The sequence below is a fragment of the Lutjanus erythropterus genome, chromosome 3 (genome assembly GCF_056507025.1).
Source record: "Lutjanus erythropterus isolate fLutEry1 chromosome 3, fLutEry1.hap2, whole genome shotgun sequence".
In the NCBI taxonomy this organism is placed as follows: Eukaryota; Metazoa; Chordata; class Actinopteri; order Lutjaniformes; family Lutjanidae; genus Lutjanus; species Lutjanus erythropterus.
Genome location: NC_139319.1, coordinates 29,759,505 through 29,783,642, shown reverse-complemented (window position 1 = coordinate 29,783,642; position 24,138 = coordinate 29,759,505). Strand labels below are relative to the sequence as shown.

At 39.8% G+C, this 24,138-nt stretch overlaps 2 protein-coding genes and 1 long non-coding RNA gene across 25 annotated transcripts in view; 2 read left to right on the top strand and 1 right to left on the bottom strand.

Annotated features, from left to right (window-relative positions):
* rims1b (regulating synaptic membrane exocytosis 1b) overlaps nt 1-24,138 on the bottom strand; it is a 100,918-nt gene that overhangs the window by 70,798 nt on the left and 5,982 nt on the right. For all 23 annotated transcript variants that reach the window (XM_084715737.1, XM_084715747.1, XM_084715744.1 and 20 more), the window contains exon 2: nt 393-606. In XM_084715737.1, coding sequence (XP_084571863.1) covers nt 393-606 — 214 coding nt within the window. The remainder of the gene's footprint in view (nt 1-392; nt 607-24,138) is intronic.
* Nucleotides 17,986-18,502, top strand: LOC146330244 (uncharacterized). The gene is made up of 3 exons (XR_014769857.1): nt 17,986-18,157; nt 18,274-18,287; nt 18,324-18,502. It is a non-coding gene; the product is annotated as an uncharacterized LOC146330244 (long non-coding RNA).
* Nucleotides 19,178-20,837, top strand: LOC146330243 (ubiquitin hydrolase B-like). The gene is made up of 6 exons (XM_084715763.1): nt 19,178-19,337; nt 19,435-19,534; nt 19,672-19,748; nt 19,877-20,000; nt 20,354-20,408; nt 20,520-20,837. The coding sequence occupies exons 1-6, from the start codon at nt 19,210-19,212 to the stop codon at nt 20,678-20,680; spliced, it is 645 nt and encodes a 214-aa protein (XP_084571889.1). The 5' UTR covers nt 19,178-19,209; the 3' UTR covers nt 20,681-20,837.

Below are 24,138 nucleotides of genomic sequence, written 5' to 3'. Positions count from 1 at the left end.
GTTCAGGCATGTTGCCTGAGAAGGTCAGCGCTCCCGCTGTCTGACATGCTTGCTTGATGGCTGCAATGCAGTCACTGGAGACACAGGACAACACAGATGCTGTTACTTGTGTGCTTTCACGTTCAAGTGAGCTGAGATGCGTCAATTTTATAACCATTCCACAACACTACAGCCTCAGACTTAAAATGAGCCCTGAAGGGTCTATGATTGGTGCCAAGCCATCCTTCCAATACACTTTGGCCTCACCAAAGTGTGACCAGGAAGCGACGAAGCAAACGGTAACAAACACAGAAGCAGAGGGACCAACTGAACATCAGCTACAGCAGGAATGAGGTGAATGTGAGAGGGACAGGAGAAAGGAAAAGGGTGAGGTCAGAGGTCAGTTTCCTCACATTGTTGGAGCGCAGAGAGACCCGCCCTCCACAGCGAGCGCAGAATTTGGTCTGGCAGTAGGAGCAGAGGTGGCCGCAGCCATCTGCAAACTTGGTCTTGCGGCAGATACCACAGGTGGGCGCATCGTCCTTCTGCTGGGTCTGCTGACGCCGCGTCTCGGCCCCGATGCGACGCACCTCCTGTTTGTAGCTCTCAAACTGCTGGTGCAGTGTTCTGAGAAGAGAGGAGAGAAAAGTTGCCCATTAATGGTACATCCTACATTCATAAACTTGATAAACTTTACCCTTTTGTACTGTTCAGACAGATCTTCCTGTCTAAATATCCTTACATTCATAAAAACAGAAAAGAATCTGGTAGAAGTTCTGAATAACTGAATATTTTTCAAAATAAATAGATTGAACAGTTGTTTGAGAACAACATTTCAGTTCCACGAAAATAACTGGCAATTAGGACCCCACTTGAAAGGTGCTATTCAAGAAAAATCATACAGCCAATTAAACGAAACTTCAGCTCAGTTTTGCTCTTGGTGGCTCACAGCCTTTCCCCTCCCTGCGTCGCGGGATGCCTATGATGGAAATAACCCGAGTGTGAATTGCAAATCAGGCCATGTGAAAACACCCACAACGTTGTCTCAACAGAACTGTCAAAGGAATACTGCATTAGCATACCATGGCTCTCATATAGGGGTCCCAGACAGGCACTTTAATTACCTCGCTGAGTGAGGGAGATAGAGACGAAGGAGATGGCTTCATTCACAGCTTTTCAGACAATTTGCCTGTTTGTGCAAACTTTAGTTAAATCTGGCAGCACACTGGCTTTACAGTCTTGTCTGCAAGTTATTTCCCAAAAGACATGCACCAAAGACAATGCAATGAACTGGCATTCACACTTATGCATATGTGCTGAGGTAAAAATGTCAAACTCATACTGTCATACAACTCATGTTTCTTCTTCTGAAGTGGTCTGAAAAAATTAGAAATTTTAAGTTGAAGTAACTTGAAATTATTAAGGAAATAAAAGATGATTCCACTAAATTCCTGCATAATGTTACTATAGTAACAAACACCCATCACATGCTGCAAAATGCCAAAGTAACATCTAAATTGCTAGATTTGTCCAACCAACAGCAAACCCAAAGACATTAAATAAACACTGATGTTAAACTAGATCACCTGGGTCTATTGAAAGCAGACATGTCCTCCTGTCTGTAGCCCTCAGCTGCCGAGTAGGAAACAGGTACAAAACATTCGACCTGACCTGCTGTCAGCAGCTTTTTGTGGTAGAAAAAATCTAAGAGATAACAATCCTCCACCATGACCCATCCAGCGTCCAGGGACAATGTTGCGTCTTCACAGAACACTTTTGAGTTGGAAAAAAGCTCTGTCTTTGTCTTTACTGAAAAAACAAGCTGTCTACATAAAATGTTACATAATTCTCACAAAGTATACTGTCTCTCTGAAAAAAAAATCTTTTATAAGTTACCAAATAGTAACTTTCAAAGATGAGGAAAGAGGCTGACTGAAGTCAAGTTGAACATTCCTCCTCTCTAGTGCCTTTCTACCTGTCTCTGGATGGTGCTGCAGCAGAGACAGCAGACTGCCACCATACAGAGCTGGAACAGGGAGGTGACCAATCAGCTGACACTGGGAATGTCTGGAACAGGGACAGGGATTTAGTGACGTGGTATGTTGAATGAAAAATGTGGAAAAAAAATGTATTGTGAAGAACATTTTCTGGAAAAATACACTTTCATGCCAACTGTCAAGAATGAAACACTCTCTAACACAACCCACACAGCTTTAAGTCTTATATCCATTTTTGTGAAATATTTGGTATGTTATGTTTATGTTCAAATGCTGAAGCGCTGTAACGCCTTAAGGAAGCTTTACAACTAGCTGTAATAACCTAGAGGCTCAACATCAAAGCATCTGTGCCAGCTATAATGCAGAACCAGGGCAATTTAAAGTTAAATATAATGAAGATCATCACTGTAGCATCATTTATACCATTGAACCCAATCTGATTTCTTGATGTGTCACCACTTTTGGTTGTGCATAACTGAGGAAGATACTTTGATAAAGCATGCAGTTGAATCCTGCCACTGTAGTCCTCCAGACACACTCAAATAAAGTGTCTGCACATTCAAATATACTCACAAACACATATGAATTTGAATTGCACATGCATGTTTTCACACAGATGTTTGAAACAGGCTTTGATTTGACTAATAATAGCTACACATAGTGATAAATGGACATTGGAGTTGACATAAGCCTCAGCTAAACTGATCCGTACGTAATTCAAATGGAAAAACAACATGACACTGCCGCCGCAGCAACGTCACAAACATGACCTCTGACCCCCAGAAGCCATCTATCCTGCCAATGGCAGTCCAGGGGCTGAGTCAAGCCCAGGCACCATGGGAGCAGCTGTCAGAAACAGAGGGTGCACAGCCGGTTGTCATGGTAACATGGTGGCGTCAAACACTGGGTGTCAGCGGGTGTCAGTGCACCAGCTGTTCCTGTTCTTAAAGCCACGGTTTCATCAGTCTTTTTCCACCGCTTCCACGCCTTCGGCAGACGTACACTGTTAAAGCTGCACGAGGCAACTTTTTAATATAAAAATAAATCTGTCATCTCAGTCCAAATCACAGAGGAGCTCTGCAGCAGTGAGGAGAGTCTCATCACCGCTGACTGAAAATCTCTTGACTTAGCTGGATGGGATTTAAGTCTGGACAATTTCCCAACCACAGGAAATGATAAATCACATAAATATTTCTTCAATGTTTGTAAAAGCTAGTCACATTCAGTGAAATCTGGAACCCATAACATTAGATCATGATATTTCAGGGAACTCTGCAACCATTTTATATATATATTCTTCATGATATGACAAAAATGCTGAAAAATATTGTTGATTTTCTTTGCAGGATTTTTGGGTCGTCTCATATCCAGCCGCTTAAGGGGGTGAAATTATTTTGTTGTATTGCCACCTTTTGCTGTCACAGTCTTCTTACAATGCTTTATTTATTGCTGTGGTTTGTTGCACAAACATCTGAGCTTTTGTAACCAAACCACTTCCACACTCCTCTTTTTGGAACTGACTCCTCCACTGTTGGAGCCAGTAGCAATGTTACTTTCACTTTCAACCATGCTTCTTGTCCCTATGTGTAATGGTACAATGTTATTTTGTCATAGTTTTGCCATTATCACAACAGGAATTTGTGATATCATGAAAAATATTGTTCAATAAACATTATGGCAGAAGCCTAATGTTTATGCAAATCTGATTTCTGCATAGTCATTTTTTTAAAGGGACAGTTAACCCCTTAATCAAAAATAGATATTTTTCCTTCTACCTGTAGTGCTACATATTCATCTAAACTGTTTTGATGTGAGCTGCCGAGTTTTAGAGATATTGGCTGTGGAAATGTCTGCTTTCTCATAAATATAATGGAACCAAATTTGCATTTGTGGTACTCAAAGTGCCAAAAAATATATTTGCAAAGCTCAACAGCACTGTCTCTTTCCAGAAAGCATGACCCAGTTACTCAAAAATATCTACAGACCTTGTAACCCTAACCCTTGTTGTTTTTAAATGTATTTTTGACACTTTGAGCACCATTTAGTCCCATTGTATTTAAGAGAAGGCTAACATCTCTATGGCCGACATCTACAAAACTCAGCAACTCACCCCAAAACAATCAACAGAACTATAGTCCAGAGGAAAAATACTTATTTTTGATTGTCTCTTTATGGTTTTAATTAACTCCTAATGCAAACCTGCATTAACCAATGTGATGCTCACCTGGGGGCAGCACAACAAGCTGGTGACAATTCTGCAAGTTTTTACTAATGCAGTTCTAAATTCTAAAAATTTTATTTGTACATGAATGTCTTCATACAGACCCAAAGACAAATGCAACAACTTTCTCCCAGCATGACTGACAGAGTTGCAGAGTGATTGTGTGATGGCAACATGCTCTCACAAACAATGCAAAGAGAAAGTGGCAGGTTTAGACGTGCACAGTAGATTTCATAAACACATATAATAATATTCAGTGACAGTGAATTTTGTCCCCAACTGGAAAGTGTGTGACGAATTAGGCATGTAAAAAAATATAGATTATACAGGCAAAGCATTTACCGAAAATGTGCAGCTCTGTCCCACAGACATCATCCAATATTTAAAATTCATGCTCTATTAATAGACAATGTGACAGTCCAGATTCATGGTCTCTGAATCAGCACACAGTCCCCATATACATCATAATTTCCATCTCAACGAACATCATGAACACTACCTTTATGTTAATCTCAACCTTGACTCATCCTTGACTCAGCAGGAGGAATATGAGTGACCCCGACCATATGGATAAAAATGTAATCACTCTGTGAAGACACAGGGAAAGAACGTCTTCTCAGGGACAGACATGCTCTCTGTGTTCACTCTACTGTGAGTTTGTGGATTACAGGCCTGAGCCTGCTGCCTCCCCCGGGGGTCAGCCAGCACGCCTGGTATCACAGGTGGTGAAGAACAAGTAGACAGACTCTGTTCAGTCAATTTTCAACTACAGCAACTAAATTTTTACTTACTATGTAAAAGCCATTGTTATTAATGCTATTGAATCAGTACTAATCAAAATTTTTCATATTAACATGAGGCAAATGTGAAAAAACCAGTATGTGCTGATCCAGTATTTCCCCTCAATTCTATATAGTTTTTAGTTGTTTTAAGTGAAAAAGCTCCAAAACCCACCGGAGTCCACCTGATCAGCAGGCTATGACTGTGAAAAAGTTCTATTATTCATTAAAAATCTCATGTCATCAAGTCATGAGCTCATGTTTACAACATTGGAAGTTGTGTACACAATATGCTTGCCGTTCACTGCTGCTAGGCAACGGTAACATGGACGCCAAAACTGATGGTGTCTCGAAGAGGCTAAAGATTTTGCAGGCTAGTGTGTGGGCAGCGTAATGCAGGAAATCAAGGCGTATTGAAAAGATGAAGCTATTGGGAATATCATCATTTTCCTCAGACATATTCGAAAATTCCCTACATTAACTTCATTTGACCCTATTTGAAGGCAGCATCAATTAGGAGCCAGTCTGCACAATCTAGATGACATGTTCTGTCCATTGTGTATATGCAGAGAGACATGCATAATAGAAGGCTGATGCGTCCTATCAATAAGGAAATGCACCTGCAGCTACATGGGGCAGCTAAAAATAAAAGAAATATGCTTTGACACCTGAAAGTATTTTAATTTTACTCTTAAAAAGCTGTAGGAACCCTGAGGGGAGATTGGTGGGTATTTCATCATAATAATGATTTTCAAGGAGGGAATATACACTATGTCACAAGCATTTTATGACATATCTTGTTTGTTTTAACATTCTATACTGTGTGTAAGAGTGCAGACAAATCTTTCAGTAGCTTTCACATAGTGTCCAATCACGACACAGTGGTCCTTATGATGTAGGTGATCCTGCTCGCCTAGTCTTACTCCATGTAGAAATGACAGGCACAGCATGAGGGCTGACTACATAAAATCCAAAGTGTGAGGCCAACTTCAGTTAACGTAGCAGAGCTCAGATATCCCAACCAATTGAGCAGAAACTCAAACACACACACAGCTCTAAACAAACCCCAGGTGATTTCTGGATGTACGACCTAAACAGCTAAGAATACTCTAAATGTAAATAAAAACTCTGAACATAAGTCAGCCTGTAGCCTCTAGCTCTAAGTTAACATGTCCTGACCAGGACTGAACTCACTAAATACGACATCCGTTATAGTACAATGCTCATTACTGAAAAAGTAACCTGTTCACACTACTGCAATGTGTTACTATCTGACACTGTTAGCATGTGGCCCTGGCAGACAGTGACTGGGGGGGTCCAAGTGGTGTGAACCAGCTGAACTTTGGCTGTCTTCTCTGTCTAGGTCAACAGCACGGGCCTGCAGGGACAGCCAGAGAGCCAGATGTGGGTTAGCCCTGCTTTGGTCCTGTCAAAACAAGTGTGCAAATGTTGCACAGTTACACACACATAGGCAATATAAACAATGACACTGACAGAAAACCCGCATATACACATGTATGGGTTTGCCTTCGCCCAGGGCCTCACAGATTCAGCTCAGCATGTCCAAGGACTCCCTCCTCTTCCTCCCTGTCTCTCTCTTGTTCTCTTTATCTCTCCCTCTTGTGTCTCCACTCTCTTCACCAGTCGCTGGTGTGGAGTTGTTAATTAGCACCGCTATGAATACATTGCCTAAGGATGGGGAGGGGAGAGGGGAAAGCTCTGTGTGTGTGTGTGTGTGTGTGTGTGTGTGTGTGTGTGTGTGTGTGTATGTGTGTGTGTGTGTGTGTGTGTGTGTAGGGCAGTACTATTTCTGTCTCATCAGCTGATTCCTGGTGACGCCTTGCAGAAGTCTCTTTCTCAGTTGGAGGAGACACAAAAAATAAGAAAGAAAGCAGTCTGTATGTTTCAGCATGATGTGCTGATGGACCGTTCGCTAAGCAATCTCCCTTTGATTATTGTTGTTTCACCTGCAGCAGTAGTGTCAATTCACAGTTCTTGAAAAAAATGTATCTTCGATTTCACACACAAGTAAACAAAAACAGACTTCTGATTTTTAACCAACGGCTGTGGATTTTGTTGGCTGAAATGACAACTGTTGCTAAGTTATTTCATCAGCTATAGCTAGCTAGTGTTGCTAACGCTAAAACTTTAAGAGCTGGTTGAAAACTCCATCGCATGCTGACTTTTTAATGGTTTAATGGCGATAATGATGAGAGAACCATGTAAAAGGGTTTTAAATATGTACATCATGGCAACATACATGGTATCATGCTGAAATACAGGCTAAAGCTACATGTCACTGAAAAGTCAGCACCCTCACCAGCTCATAATCTACATAAATTACATGAAAATGAATACCAAGTAAACTCCCAAGTCCTCAACAAGTCATAGTGCAATTACATTTCAACAATCAGAGCCTCGACTTACTGTTTTTTGTGCAACTCCAAATGTTAAAGTTCGAAGTTGTTGTGTCTCCATCTTTCATTTTTGATCTGCACATTTTGCATACTGAAATTATTTTTTTGTATCGATTCCCTTGTAGATTTTGTACGCAACCAAGATTATCTTTTGTATAATTTTTCTGAGCAGGAACTCAGTAATGGAAAGTAAAGTTTTTCATGGTTCTCTCCTGCAGCTTGATAGGCTGCTGTCAGATTTGTTCAAAGATCTCAATCTGGGGAATTAAGTGTTGACCGACTGAGAATGAGTAGCAATAACATTAGTTGTGTCAGGGATTAAGTTGAGTTTAGCACACTTTTTGAAATTAAATATTTTTTAGTCCTTGGACTCTGAGGGGGAAGGTATCAAGTATTTTCAAGTCAAAAGTCTCAAGTCCAGATGAAGTCACAAGGCATTGGTGTCAAAGTCCAAGTTGAGTTGCAATTTTTTTTTTTTTTTTTTTTCTTAATTCTGTCAAGCCTAAAGTCATTAAAACTCAAGCCTGATTTGGGTCCAAGCCCTGCAACTCCAGTCCACACCTCTGATTGTTCATGTATTTCAGGGGAAAAGCTAGTAAGACCTTGTGTTAAAGAACAGATTTTTTTTTTTTTTTTTTTCTTTAATATAATCGCAGTGTTGTTCATTGTAAACCCATGGATGGTTTGGATGCTGACTATAAAAAAATCACCATCTGGCAAGTGACACAGTGGTAGTATTATGCTTTAGTACTTGTATTTCTGAACAGTGTGTTTTACAGTGTAGGATTTGAGGATGAGGGCTAACCAAGTTTGAATTTGGCAAATGTAATGCTATCTGACATAAGATGTTACAGCGTGGATTTTGGAAACGCTAAAAGAAAGACAACAAATTAATGAGATATCAAGCATGGCTCTTAAAACCTCATACACACTGTTTGTACATGTGAAGAAATCCTAAGCTTGGCAGCCCTGTGGTGCCTGTGTAGGGTGTGACCTCTGATTGGACAATCACTGTTCAGGGGCAGGGTTTAGCCACCAGTCAATGGAAACTAGTGTTTTTGTTTGTTTGTTTGTTTCAGAGGTTTGCTGCTTTTAGTTGATAGAACAAAACAAGCATAGTGGCTCGTCCCAGCACTCCATGACAGAACAAGCGAGGGTGCTCGAGACCAGGAAGTCGACATGTTGACACATGCTGTGAGGAGGCAAGCAAAGCAGGATTCAAGGGTGGAGGCGGAGTGATCAGAAGAGGTAAATGAAAGGGAGCAGACACAGACAGAGAGAGGACTCAGTGGGGTAAAAAAGGAAACAGGAAGACAGGAATAACAGGTGAGGAGTGTGTATGCACAATCCCAGAAGTCCTCCCATCTCAGAAAGAGATGGATAGACAAACGGCTGTCTACAGGGAGAAAGAGGAGGAGGAGGAGGAGGTGGAAGGAGAACAAGTGAAAAAGCAAAGGATGAACAAAGAGAGCCAAGACGGAAACAAGCGTGGGCCAGAGACCAGCGGAGGAGAGAAGCCGATGCATCCGGAGCCACTCTATAAATACCACTTGAGAAGAGGAGTAGATGATGGAAAGAGGATGGAGACAGGATGATGGAAAGAGGAAGGGGAGGAAGATGAGGATGAGAGAAAGGAAAAGAACAGAGAGGTCTGCTCAGGAACCCCGGTAATCAGTTTATAAAAGAAGGAACATTAGTAATTTATTGGAAATGAAGAATGATTTTTAAAAAAATCCTAAAAATCTTCACAGCCCTGCTGGAGAGTGGTGATAAAGTGATAAAAGGAGAAAGGATTCAGGGAAGGCAAAGAAAACAGCAACAGATCGGTGATTAACCAAATGCAAACATCTTCTTTGTTTTCTTATTTGCCTGCCATGATGTTCTCCATGACGACTTTTACACATTCGGCTCCCTCCACTGTCAAAAGGCTATAAAATCGTACTAACGTCATAATGTTAGCAGAAATAAAGCACCCAGATGGCCACTGTGTATCTATCTATAGGGCAGCAATTTCTCGAACAATCTGGTCAATCCTCCCTGGCTTGATGGGGTTTGATTCCCAGCTGTCATTCTTTCCAGGATCCAAAGTAACAGCCACATCTACACCGACTGCTGTAGTCTCATAAACCTGCTGGTTTGGTACACAGCTTTAGGGGAGCAATGATCAATGCAGAATTTAGACTTCATGAAGTTTTTACCACCAAAACCTTTTACCAATACCAAAATAATGCATCCAAGATAACAACGTGAAACCCATACCAATCCCTTATTCTGAATCCATAAAACAAATGTAAACTGTACTTTCAAAACAACAACTACATGCTAAAATAGTCCATAGCATGGATAGGATAGGTTATTTTTTTGATGATAAATTGATGTTTAAGTATGACTGACAAAGGGATGTTTTTGGTTTTTAATTTCACCTGACTATTCTGTGATCCTATCTAAATCCACCATGTATGGCTAGTGCAGGGAAACCGTAAAAGATTTTGTTCTTTGATGAAGCAGGTTTAAATAAATTTAATAATTATATTACTCTGTTCAGGTATATTGCAGTATAGTAAAGGCATGAATATATATAATAGTTGTGTTTATACTGCTTGAAGGACACGTTCCACATATGCACAGATGTCTTTCCATAGCTTGTTAGTATAGTGGCCTCATGGACAAATTTGAGGTATGTGGATGTCTGCACAGAGCCTATGTGTACAAGCTGTGATGACAAAATTTATATCACGTTGATGCTAGTGGACCCTTGCATACTCGCTACCTGGAAGGTGTAATTTCTGCTAAAATTGGCACTCACTGTTTGGTGGTTTTATTTGTCACATGACTTTGGTCTTGACTGAAATATCTCAACTACAGGATGAATCATCATGAAATTTCACTCAGACATTCACAGTTCCCATATGTTGAATCCTACTGACTTTGGTGGTCCCCCTGACTTTTCCTCATGAGACGAATATTTCTCGTATTACAGCTAAACAGTACACAACAATATTTCTGAAAACATCTGAGGCGAGAAATAGGCAACGCAGTAATATTAACCTCATTCACATCTGATCAGAACTACCAAGTTTGATCAGAATTGCAGAAGCCTGAGGCATTGACCTGCTGACTGGTTGCAAATAGACAGACCTACAACCAATCAGAGCAGTGAAACATGTGACATGACAATCAAAACTCTGTCCAGTAGATTCAAACACCATCCTCACCTTTATACTGTTTGGTGTTATTTAGCAAATGTTACAATGGTAACACTCTAAAATATGATTAGTTAAAAGGGTAACACACTGTAGACATTATGTGCACCACATATTTCCATGAATTTCAGCATGACATTTTTGATATCTTTACAAAGAGTGGGATCTTGACTAGAATTCTGAATAAATTCATGCAGGTTTCAAAGAGGTTAAATTCACAGATTTTATGATTTCTTGTTCAGTCTTGTGCTCCATCATAACACAGTCTGAGTGCTTTAGCTCCATACCTTTAGTAGCGTCAGACTGAGAAGCCCCTCCCATAGTCATGCTTGGATGTTGATAACTCTTTTTATTGATGTTGTGAGTGTTTTACCCGTTTTTATGGAGCAGAGTGCTTTTCTGGCATGGACTCCTCGTCAGTGTGTATGTGTGTGTATCTGTGTGTGTCTATCACTTTGTCTTTCTCCTCCTCATGCATTTTTTTTTCTTTCTTTCTTTTCCATTTATATCCCTCTAACTCTCCCTCCATTTCCTTTATTTCTTTTCCACTCATACCTTACTCACATCTCATATCTTCAGTGTTGGATTCCACTCTGTCAAAAGGCTCATAACTGATGACAATGTTCTCCTCCACATCACTGTATGTATACACTTCACTTTGCACTGTCTTCCTCTCTGTTTCTGAGACAAACGCACAAATCACATGCAGCAGACAAAGCCTCTGACCTCACACAGCCAGCTGGGTGATGTATAAGCCACGACTCGAGTTGGTGGTAGTTGGAGTAGTTGCGGAGTAATTATGGACGACCTCTAATCCCCTCACTCTATCCCAGCAGCCTCGGCTACCGCCCACATTTCAGTTGTGAGTGGTTTCACGTAGGAACTGTTTTCTTTAAAGCGAACTACACCCACCAACCATGTCATTGCATTTGCTAGTCCAGTGGTGCTAACGTCGTGGCTCAGCCGAGGAGGACGCCATTAACGTTCATATCCAGCAGTCACAAACACGAGCTTCTCATCCATGAGTAAATGTACGCTCATACCAAGACAGTCTAGATGGATAAATAACACTACAGGTAAGAGGAAAAATATATGTTTTTAATTTGGGGATGAAGTGTTTCTTTAAGTTAGAAATCGTTAGAGCTGTGTCAGTACTCTGTGACATCACTGTTGGGTGTGGTTACAGGTGCAGTCGACCATAATTTTGACCATCAGTGATGATGGGATGCCCACAGGTGCAGCAGACTTTGAACCAGAGGGGGCAACAAAACACTGCTTTTCAGTCTGCTGTTAAGTTATTTTTGAAATATATTGAATGTAATGCACTACCCTGCCCTGTTCATTGTACAGCACATTATCCTGATTATTACATGATTACTTTCTTTAAAAAAAACAACAATTTGTCACAAAATATTAATTTAAAAATGATTTTATTGCTCATCCAGAGTCCATAGCAACGAGCTATTGCTCAGCCCGATCAGGTATTAAAAACTAATAGACCTTAGACTGCTGTAACTGACTAACCAGAATTGACTATTTAACAAAGCTGTTAAATGAATTGGATTTAAAATGCTTTAAGTTGTTTTTTTTTACTTTAATTTATTAATTGAAGCAAGATTTTTTTTTCATGGACATGATATACAGTATAGGCTATGGATGGTGCTGATGCCGATGCAAAATATTCTCTATTTTTGTATCTTTCTTTTTGAGGAATAAAACAGCTTGGCAGTGTTTGTGTTGTGCTTTCTCAGAGAGCTGTGGTGGGCAAATATGGTTTGCATAAAGCAGCAGTTACATTACAGGTGTGTCCCAATCCCTCTCGCACACATAAACACACACAACCACCTGTTCTAGACCAATTTAATTCACAATTATTCAACATTTAAGGTTATTTAAATAGGCTTTTAGAGACAAATTCTGGTGCACTGGCTGGTGTTACCAGAGGGTACAAATTTGAGTGCCGTACACAATGTTGTGTGTGGCTACTCATGATATAATCCCATCACTTCCTCTGACCACAAACACAGACGGAGATGGAAAGAGAGAGGCAGAGAGAGGCAGAGAGAGGCAGAGAGATGTAGAGAGCCTGGTCAGCCGAAGTACAATGCATTCTCATTAAACTTTAATGCTGGGGAGGTCTGGGAGCACTAAAGAGGCTCACTCAGGTCTCTCAACACACTCACTCAGACTCCCACCCAGCCCACACACCATCTCCACCTGTCCTCTGTGAGTGTGAAAGGCTACGTCCTGGTTCCCTGTCACATTTTGTCCCCAGTGTCTGCGCTACTGTAGCTAATGATTAACCAGATCTCAAATCATCACAGCTGTATCAACACACAAACACAAGGCTGTTTCCCCAAACACACAAGATAGTAAAAGACCAAAGATAACTCAAGGGTTTAAGAACATGTTCACTTGAAAACTATAAGGTCAAGGAATAAGGAATAGTTATTATTTGACTTATAACTTATAAAAATTGCTGCCAATTGATGCTAAAACATGGTCACTAAAAGGGATCATCCAGTGGCCAATATTAGTGCTCTTTTCTGATAGTGTTTTGAGTAAAATATTACTACATACTGAAACATTCAGATTAAATGAGCCAAGTCCAAACTACTGCAAGCAGACCCAGACCAAAAGTACACAAACTATATACCATAAGTATTTCTTTTATTGTTTCAAAGTGTAGCATCCACAACAGCATAGTAGTGGGATTTAACCTCTTAAAAAACAGGTGACTTCAATAGTATGGTTTCATACCTTATTTTAAAATTGAGCGCGACAGTTTTTGCGGTGTCATTTGACAATGAAAAACTGAGAGACATACTCAAGGTACACCTTTTTGAGACATGCAGCAGAGATGACAGATGTGGAGACAAACTCACAAGAACACAACACACACACACACACACACACACACACACACACACACACAGATGATGCGCAAACACAAGCGCTAAATCATGTACACACACACACACACACACAAAGACACAAGGACACTGTTAGCAAACAATATAAACTCCACAGCAAGTGCAGCCAGAAACAGATATATTAAAGCAAAACAGAGACTGCACAGTTATCACACAAACACACACACACACACACACATGCACGCACGCAAAATGTTATGTTGCAAAGAAACACGGTGGTAGCTGATGCTCCCATGTGAGGTTACAACAATCTGTGAGTTTGTCATTGTTCAGCTGTCATCCACTGTAACTACTCCACTCAGTCTTCTGTCCAACTGTAACCTCAGCTTCACCTCACTGAAGGTGAGAGTTGCTCACTGGATGCTTACATCACAGCTAGAAAATCCACCATGAGCATTTTAACATTTAACATTAAGTCTGACCCAGCATGCACCTGTTGGTCACACAGCGTAGTGGGTGTGTTTGATTTGGGTCACTTAGCTAATTAAGGTAAATGCAAACTTTTTACATATGAAAAATCTAAAATCAATTTGTTCAATACTTTGTTTCCTTTCCAAATAAGTGTAAAACTAATGACACTGTGTTTGGTATCAATTAGTCTTGTCACAAGTCAGCAAGATTCTTCTCCAAGATACTAAAAATTTCAAAGCAGTGTTTTGTTAGGTTTACAATACTTAAGTTGCTTGTAGAATTTTGTCAAAAAATATTGTCACTGCTGTAGGTTAAAACAGACTTTTGACCAGTTTCAGTGCATGTTGCAATTTAGAAAAATAAGGGACGCCTTGCCAATGACTCCATGTGCGGGTACACAAAGCAAGTACGGGGGTCTGAGGGTCAAAAGTTATATTAAGGATTCAAACATCAGATCATGGACATTGGGCAAAATGTTTGACCTGCCAAAATCACTCCACTCTGGACCTCTGCCCTTGTACTTGGACAGTCAGACAGTCCAACATAGGCAACAGAAAACACTTTGTACTCACACCCACTGACAGCACTGATCTACTGGTGGTCTGTCTGTCATTTAGACCTTTATTTGGCCAGCTTCTCTCTTTTTAAAGGTGGACTCGACTAATGACTTGTTTACTGTTATGCTATATTACAGTAGTATTGGGCTATTTGCTATTTGTACAAGTTAGCTAGTTTTTAGCTTTTACTAGTGATGCTAGAAGGTTTTAAGACTGTGTAAATGACTGGTGCTGGAAGATTAAAGTGCACTTCAAAAGTAGAAGTCAAGATGTTTATACTCTTGGTTTTAAATGCAATATTCTTTGCACCTGTTTCATGCTAACTAATACTTGTCAAAATTGTCATTTCAGAGCTTCATATCACTGGGTGAGATAATTCCTTCTCCCATAAGATACAAGGATTTAATGTGCTGAAATGGGATGTGGAATATCAAAGTAGGTCAGTCGACCAGGTGTACGTTCATTGAAATACAGTTCGTCAACTTATGATGGAGAGAAACAAGATCTTCCTTCTGCAAAATCCAAATGCTTTAGAGACTGTTAGACTGTATCTACACATGATATTATGATTCATTGATAAATCTGTGGTTCTTGTCCCCACATAGGTTAGTGAAAATTTTCACTTAAAAAACATTAAAGAAGAAGTGTGTGATTTCCAGTGGCATCTAGCGTTCAAACCTTAGATTAAGAGGATTTACCCCGACACCGCCCCTCCCTCACCAAGAGTACGGTGGCCGTCAGCGGACAAAGTGGCGAGCGAGAGCTATCTCACAACAAACTACAATTATGTGTGTAGGATGAATTACCTGTCCAGCAGAAAACAGGCAACCTCGGCGTCACTGTGAAAACGTTTGTCCTCCATCAGCGATTTCCATCGTGTAAACGCTATGCCGATGTTGATTCGTGTTTTTGCCGTTTCCTGTCATGCTTGCGTTTACTTTCTTCGAGTCTCCGCTTCTTGGATGACGGGGATTCACTGTCCGCTGCTTTTTGTTCTGGTACAGTGTATGTATGATCCTCCATTTGTCAAAACTGTGCCAGTCAAGGTTCACAACGCTAAACGGTCTGCCAGCAATCACCCGCGTCTATCTTCCCTGTCTACTTCCGTGTTTACGCTGCGGCGTCTACGTAAGGTCGCCATGGGGTTCCCAGTTAGTGCAGTTTGTCCGCTCTGCGCTGCCGTAGACGGCGCAGGATGATGATCTCCGTAAGTTGACCTGACAGTATGTAACTATAAATGGCTATTTCTAAAGTAACGGAAACATATAGATTATGAGTTTACGTTGATTGCTAATAATAAATAACATACTTATATATAATATATCTCATTTATGTACATAAATTCCTGTAATTATTACACACTGGTCCTTTAAAAGACCTCAGATAACACGCACCAATTAATTTTTCCCGTTTCCAGTTTTCTTGCTCTGCACTAAATTTAAAATGATCACACAGACACACACACATATATATGTATATACACAAAGTCCAAGGTCCTGAAGCATAAAAAATGGTATTACTCTGTCTAAAAGTGCTCTTAATTTCCCAGTGGATTTAATGTACAGCTGAGTCACCACATTGTTCGCAGGTATTTTCTATTGTGTGGATATTTTCTGATTTTGGAACATCAAAAACATCTAAAATCTGCTGTTGGTAGCAAATTTATGAATCTGATTTACAGTAGTTTCCCTAAATATCACATTTTGTAATCTGTCTGTTAGAATATGTTATTTTTTAAAATTCTTAGTGGCTGCAATGATTCTAATTTATTACAATTCCATCAATGACATCATAAGACTCCATGATGTCACAGTGGGCCACATTCTAAACAATTTACCATCACCACCCTGAGCTGATGCTCACATTTGGAGAGTATCAGAGAGTTTTGAGCATTGAACATTGAGTACTGAGTTCTGAGTATTGGAGTAGTGAGTACTGAGTAGTAAGTAGTGAGTATTGGAGTAATAAGTATTGAGTATTGAGTATTGAGTGAATTATCGCTGCAAGGATGTTTTCCTGCCTGTGCAGACAAAAAAAGGTATGTACCTGATTTTCTGAAAGCTGAACTGTTAGTGTTACTGTGCACTGAGAGGACTGGCACTGAATTTTGATATTCTTCATGTTTTGTGTCACTATTCTTCTGAGAAGTAGCTAATTATGTGTCTGTCATATTTACTCATATAATGTTTTATATGTTTTAAACAGAAAAAATGTCAGGTTGACGTGGAGCCTGGAGACGAGCGGAGCACCAGCCCACAGAAGAGATAAGATAATGCCTCATAATTTTATTCTCATTATCTATTTATTTTATACTTACACATATGATATTTTGTTTGATTTGTTAGGCATTACAGATACACATAACTGTCTAAATATATTTCTAAATATGGAATGATTTCTATCAGAGATTAACACATTTAACAAATACTGTTCTTACAAAGTATATATATTTACAGTACACTAATAAGACTTCATTTGTGTCAGATTGAACAAAAACTAGTAATAATATATTCTTTATTAGACAGTAAAAGACATGCTACTCCGTAGTTTGTATTTTTGTATTAGTATGAAATTAGACAAAAACTAGAAATCATATATTTTATGTAAACAAACATAACATTACCCTAATCAGACATAACAAGCCATACTGTGATTACTTTTTAATAAAACAAATGTTTCTAGTTTTTGTCTATTTTGATACAATCACAACTTCAGACAAAAAATAGAAATATTATTTTTTATTCGATAGAAACAATCACAGCTTCACCCTGCAGACCGAACCCATCAGGCTATGGAAACCACTCTATATTTATTAATTACTTTTAAGAGTTTATAAGATTTTATAGATTTTTTTTATAGGTAATTAGGGACACATTACTACAGAACTGTTGTGTGAATCAAAGTGTGTTATTTCTCCACTTTTAGACCCTAATTAGACCTTATTGGGGGGTAATTAGTGTCTTATAAAATATATCATTTCTAGTTTTTGTCTAATTTTATACAAAGGAAGGCTTGTTAGCTCTTATTCGGGTAATATTTTTTTAAATAATGAATAAATTATTTCTAGTTATTGTCTAATTTGTTACATCTTGTTATATATTATTAGTGAACGTGATACTCATTGGTAGTTTTATTGGTGTTGATTTTGTTATTAATTGGTTATTGTAGTTCTTCTTGTTATTTTGTCTGCTTGTGCCTTGAAATTTTTAAATTGTTTCACATATTGATGTAATGTTACATGGACCTCAGGAAGAGTAGTTGCTGACTTGGTAATGGGTGATGTGGATCCCAACAGAAAACTGTAAAAGAAGATGTGGCAGAGGACACAAACCTGCCATCTGCTACTGCAGAAAACCGGTATGAGATTATTTTTCAGTCTGATCCTGTTTACTTGCTTGAACACATTATATCAGTGTTTCTTTCATGTTTGTCATCACTGTCACTGGACCACACAAGACAATAACGGCTGTCCTCTTTATCACCAGTGTTAAGGAGTCTGAAGGTGGAGACGCTGGTGTCCAAGAGGCTTCACCCGCCCCTGACACTCAAATCTCAGCTGCAACTGTGCTGCAACCTGAGAAAGACGATCTGTCAACCAGTGTTGACACCGTCAGCGAGTCTGATGATGAAGGAGCTCATGTCCAGGAGGCTTCACAGGAGGTGTGATATTTGTTTAATGCAAAACGTTTCTCAAACTACCATTTTAAATGAAACATTGTGGTGCTTTAATATGTTTTTCAATTTTCAATATTTTTTTCTGTATGTACACCCAACAGGAACTGAGGTCAATGTCTCCATTTGAGACAGTTGATGGAGCAGAGACAAGTTCTCCATATGAGACAGAGACTCCTCTGAGACCACCTGTGTCCAGGCAGTCCACCCCAGCAGGCCACGGTGGGAGTCTACAGGTTGAACCTGACAACATCGGTCTGCTGGCATCAGTAGATCAACTTCTGTCTGCCTCAGCCAGCACAGAAACCCTCTCCAGAGAGGAGCTAGTCTGCCTTGGGTAAGCACCTACATAAACACTCATATACACTGACAGCTCATATGTTGTCTTTATATTTGTATATACAGTTATTCCAGGTTTGGATTTGTAATTATTCCCTCCTGAGATACAGCTGAAACATGCACATGACGAAGAAAAAGAGCCCAGTCTGTATATGTCTCTCTCTCTTTTTGTGTTTAAAGTTGCCCAACCTGGCACAGACTTGCTACATGAACTCCACCCTGCAAGGCCTCCTGACACTGACTCCTTTCATTCAGGAGATCTACAGCCAGCAGAAGGTGTGGACTTCTCACCCCAGCTCTCAGTTTCTAAGGTACAGCACCTCCACACACACTCAAACAGATCACTCTTTGGTTTCTCTGCTAACTTTGCAGGTCAACATGAAGCAACATAAACTAAAAATGTCCTCCGCTCTTTCCTCTTGGCTTTTGCTCTTTCCAGAGAGTTTGTGTCTGCCGTTTCTCCAACAAAAAGGCAAAATGTCCTGAAAAAAATGTCCTGGCTGCCTTTAAAAAGACTATCACTGAGTTTAACTCAGAGTTTGACAACGACAGTCAAAAAGTTAGCACCCTTTTCAATTTACAAGTCGCTAAAGTTGTCATATCAGAATTTTAAACTTCAGTACAACACTAGAATAAAAAACTACTTATTTCTCTCAATACCAGAGCAAAAAGAAAAAAGTGCCCATGACTTCCTCAGCTGCATGCTGGACATGCTGAGGTCTCTGTTCATCGATCTGCACACAGCAGCAGTCGAAATGGGCCTCAGTTACACCTGCCCTGTCAATGCTCACATCGCCTTCCAGATGTTGAGCACCAGGACCCGCAAGGGGTATGAATACACAGCCACAGACAGTTTTATAGTCAGGTTGTAGAGATTTCCCATGTTGCAGACGTCATTTAAGTTGAATTGTGCCTTTACTGTGCAGATGTGGTATGCAGTCCATAAGGCAGGAAGACAACATGAAGCTGTTCCTGGACCTGATGCCTGGAGGTTCAGTGAGCAAGTCTCTACAGGACTACCTGAAAGTAAGTGATTTCAAACCCAGTGCTCCATCCTCACAGCCACCAAATGTTGTGAATTTGTATCTTGTATTTGTATGTTCATATCATCCATGAGAAGATTTAAACTAACACCTGCTTCTTGCTCCTGTTCAACGCTGCAGGAGAGCAGTTTGGAGTATCGGTGTGAGGTTGGTGCTGAGGAGTCTTCACATCAGCACTCGTTCTTGACTCTGCCAAAGTGAGTAATATCATCCATCACAGTGCAGTCAGGTGTCAGGCTAAACAGTCGTCTGTCTTATTCTGTAAACTTGTGATCTTACCCTCTTCTCTCCATCTCTTCCTCTTCTACCTCTTCACTGTCATCAGTGTGTTGATCCTCCAGCTGCAAAGATTCAGATTCACCTCCTCCTTCAACCTGAAAAAGGTGAACAGACCCATCGTTCTGTCGAGGGATCTGGTGGTGAATCCTGAACTCGGCATCACTGAACAGGTAAGAATGATGTTCAGAAAAGAAAAGGTGACCTTTACTGTCTAAGGGCTCTCGTACACATAGTGTTTTTTTCTGGCAGAAAGGTGCTGGTAGGGCACTGCAGAGCGCTGGGATGAAGCGTCTGTGCTGGGTTTTTAAACTTTAGACCTGGCCCTTAGTAGGTCTACAGTCCTCTGTAAAATAGACGTTATCATGGCGCATCATTTAGACAGGTGGGATAATATGAAGAATCTTCTCATCGTTTAGTATGGACTTTACACTCAAACTTAAGAGAGAACTTACATATATCTGGTGTAACTGGTTGCTGTCAGATATACAGTACCTGCAGTCAAACAAATTGTTTTCTCTTCCAGGCTCGTTATTCTCTAGTGAGCATCATCAGCCATCTGGGCTCCACAGCTCACTCTGGTAAGTGTTTGGTTGCATTTGGCAGCCTCACATGCTGAAAAAAAGTTTCAGGATTTAAGAATCAACCACCTCTTCAGATGTACCACTGACAAATGTGTCCTCTGCTCTCAGGCCATTACATCTGTGACGGTTCTTACCGACAGCAGAAACCAGGTGACGTGAAAGATCGTTGGCTCACATACAACGCCAACGACATCAGTGAGACCACCAGTGAATCTGTTTGTCAATATCGGCAGCGAACAGCGTACCTGCTTTTCTATGAGAAACTGTAGAAGCATCTCACGGTCGGACAGATCTGCAATATAAGAAGCAGCGCAGAAAAGCTGAACCTGCAGACCTGCAATTATTACAGTGTTCAACATGAATGTTTTTGATGGCCATATGTATGTATTATTGTTCTCATTGTTCTATGTTGTTAATAAAACGAAATTCAAGGAAATAAGCAAGAGTCTACATTTTTTTTAATTAACAGAAATTGTAATCAGAAAAATGAGGACCATCCAGAAGTAACAAATTAATTAGTTTTTGAGGTGGGTACTCGTACTTTTTTGAGTATTTTTTTTCCAGTCTGTAATTTTACTCTGACTTAAAACGATAGTTCACCCAAAAATGAAATTTCATTCAATATCTACTGTGCTGACATGAGGATGGGTGAAGATCTCCAGTTCACAAAACTCTCCCAGAGCTTCAGTGGAAAACAGCATTGCCGCCAAATCCAGTACAATTGAAGTGAATGGTGACCAGTTTTAAAAAAAGAAGAACACAAAAAAACCCACAAAATGTCTCCATACTGCAGAGCCTGTGTATCCGCTTCAGGCGTGTGCATGCGGCTCCAGTTTGAGAGGCTACAGTTGACATTGATGCTAAAAACATGATGTAAATGGCGTCTTTCTGGGTCAAATTTTAATGTTGCACCTTACGGACACTTTTTTACATTTTAAAACTGGTCACCATTCACTTCTATTGTACTGGATTTGGCTGCAACGCTGTTTTCCGCTGAAGCTCCAGGAGTGTTTTGTGAACTGGAGATCTTCATCCTCACATCAGCACAGGGGTGAGTAGATATAGAGTGAAATTTCATTTTTGGGTGAACTATCGCTGTAAGTGTGCAATGTAATCTACTTCACTACTACACTACTTTTAAAATCATAAACTGCTACCAAGTAGGCCTACAATCTGAATTAATCTCCAAACTTCTCATCTGCATTTTTGTAGCCGATAAAGCTAAATGGGCCCATGAAAATAAGGACATATGGATTAAAAAAAACAAAACAAAAAAAAACAAACAAACAAAAAAAAACTTCTTAGACTGAAGATTAACATCAACAGTTACAGAGCAACTAATACTGTGTAGTTTATGAGAAGAATACTTTTTTGGACTTGATTATTTTTATCACCAGTAGTTTTACTTGTAGTTGGGTAATATTTCAGTAATATAACAACACTTGTACCTGGAACCTACCAGCTGCTTAGGTAACCATAGCATGAGCTAGATTAATACAAAACTGTCAAAGAGTAGAAAATAACAAATAAAACTCTTTTACTGCTTACAGTTAGAATTTATGTTTGTATTCACACAGAAAAACCCATGATGTACCAGCGTTAAGAAGAGGTCATTCACTGCAAAACAGTTTTACCCTTCCTTCTACACCTATACACCGTCTTGTCGCCTTGGATGTATTACTAGAGCTGGATACCAGACCCAAAGATGGCAGCCATTCAGTTCAATTAGAGCTGCTCACTTACACATACCTTAAAATAATACTTTTATATTTTTTTTTATAATGAAAATACTTTTTGCATCACAGGGGAATTTTTGCTGCAATACTGTGAATGGCCACTGGGAAAAACTGGAAGCAAGGCTGAGTGGCGGCACCATATCCTGTCTTATTACCACCCTCCACCCCCCACTGGCTTCTATTTCTCCAGGTGTTGCAGACACACCCAACTGCCTCTGAGTTCTTTTAATTAAGAGCAAAGTGTGAAAATCCAATCCTGCACAGTCTGTATACACACACACACACACACACACACACACACACACACAGAGCACATGGATTCATGCTCTCTCCAGCTGTCTGGAAGAAGAGTGGAGGCTGGCTGCAAAGCAACAGGACAAACTGTACAGTGACAAAGGCATTCTGTCTTTGCAAGACCGTTCCTTTTGCAAGCTTTCATCCACAGACAGAAAACAGCAACACCATCTGGGTTTGTGTGCTGCATTCTGTGTGCTGCCTGCCTCTCATAAGCACTGCAGCACGCACGCTCTCAGACATACTGTACTGTATAGATGCTGTGTGCATGTGAAGGTAGGCATGTGTGGAGTGTGTGAGCGCAAATGTATGTGCGAAAGAGCACATGTGGGTGTATACTGTCTGCTCACATGGAAAAAAACATTTCACGTTGTAATTAGTGGAATTCAACAGTGGGGCAAAACTGAAACAGGTTAACAAGAAAAAAAAAAAGGTTCAGAACATCAACAGCAGCCAGTGAACTGAATATTTAAATATTTCAGGAACCGCTTCCAAGTGTGTGCTATTTTCAGACCTGATCCATAATTCAGCATTAGCATTTTTCTCACAGAAACCTTGAAACTCTTAAGTCTGCTCGGGAAAATGTTTCTCTTTATCTCAACTGAAAGATACCAAATTTGGTTTAGAGGGAATCTCTTTTTTTTTACTCTAGAGACAAAATTTGGTAACATTACATAATGCTGGCTTCTACTGTTTTCAGCTCTTTTCAGCTTTGCAAATAGACTCAAACTTTCCTAGCAAGAGGAGGGATATCTGTTTTAAACAGAACAGAAATGCAGTGATATTTTCAAAGGATAGATATATAAAACATGTCATTGTGCTGCCATGGTACAATTTAGTCTGAGAATGTTTCTGGCTCAAGTAATTCAACCCTTTTATGAATTCAGATTCATGCAGATATAGAACATTTTATGAGTTTGCACACAGTTCATTCTACAACTATGAGATGGATGGATATTACTAACAAGTCACATGCATGTAAAGATCTTAAATTCAACTGATGACTCTGTTTTCTGACACGAGCCCTGTAGTGGTCAAATATCTCTCTCCACAGCCCCCTGCAGATTCCTGCTGTGGTTAGAAATTAGGTTGATGAGAGGTGGAAATGAATCCAAACATCAAAGTTGTGGGCCTTACAAAAAAACAAAATGCTAAGAGCGAAGCTAAAAAAAAACAAAAAAAACACTAAAACTCTTCATAGAGCTGAGAGAAATGCATAATAGTGATAGTTCACAGGGGGTTCAAAGAGTGCTACAGGGATAACGTATTTTTGTGGACCAACCAGGACCAACCGGACTTATTGAGTTTTGGATTAATACAGAAAATAAGTTCTGTGGCAAACCAGAGTTTATGATACTTACATATTTTGTTCAGCAAGATAATCTTATCAAAACACCACTTTTTTCATTTTTGAAGCAAAAATAGCTCAATAAACACGCTACAGCACAGTTACATGACTTTAACGCCACCACCACTAAGTGACTAGTTTCCAGCATCATAACATTTAATGTCTCCAACAACCTCTTTAGTTTCAGTTGTTAGCAACCACCTTAACATGTCAAAACTTTAAAATTCACAGGTGGGGTATTTACTGACGTATTTTATGTTGTAGAACAAAGCATTAAAATCTCTTAAGCTTGTGTTCACCACAGTTCTTATTTCAGACAAATAACCATTCAAAAAATCAACTGACTTCA

What these genes read in the sequence shown, in the direction of transcription:
- LOC146330243 (XM_084715763.1), top strand. Translation starts at nt 19,210, where the DNA reads ATGCTGGACATGCTGAGGTCTCTGTTCATCGATCTGCACACAGCAGCA. An exon ending in AACTCGGCATCACTGAACAG is followed by an intron (nt 20,001 to 20,353) that starts GTAAGAATGATG and finishes TTTCTCTTCCAG; the next exon opens with GCTCGTTATTCTCTAGTGAG. An exon ending in GGGCTCCACAGCTCACTCTG is followed by an intron (nt 20,409 to 20,519) that starts GTAAGTGTTTGG and finishes CTCTGCTCTCAG; the next exon opens with GCCATTACATCTGTGACGGT.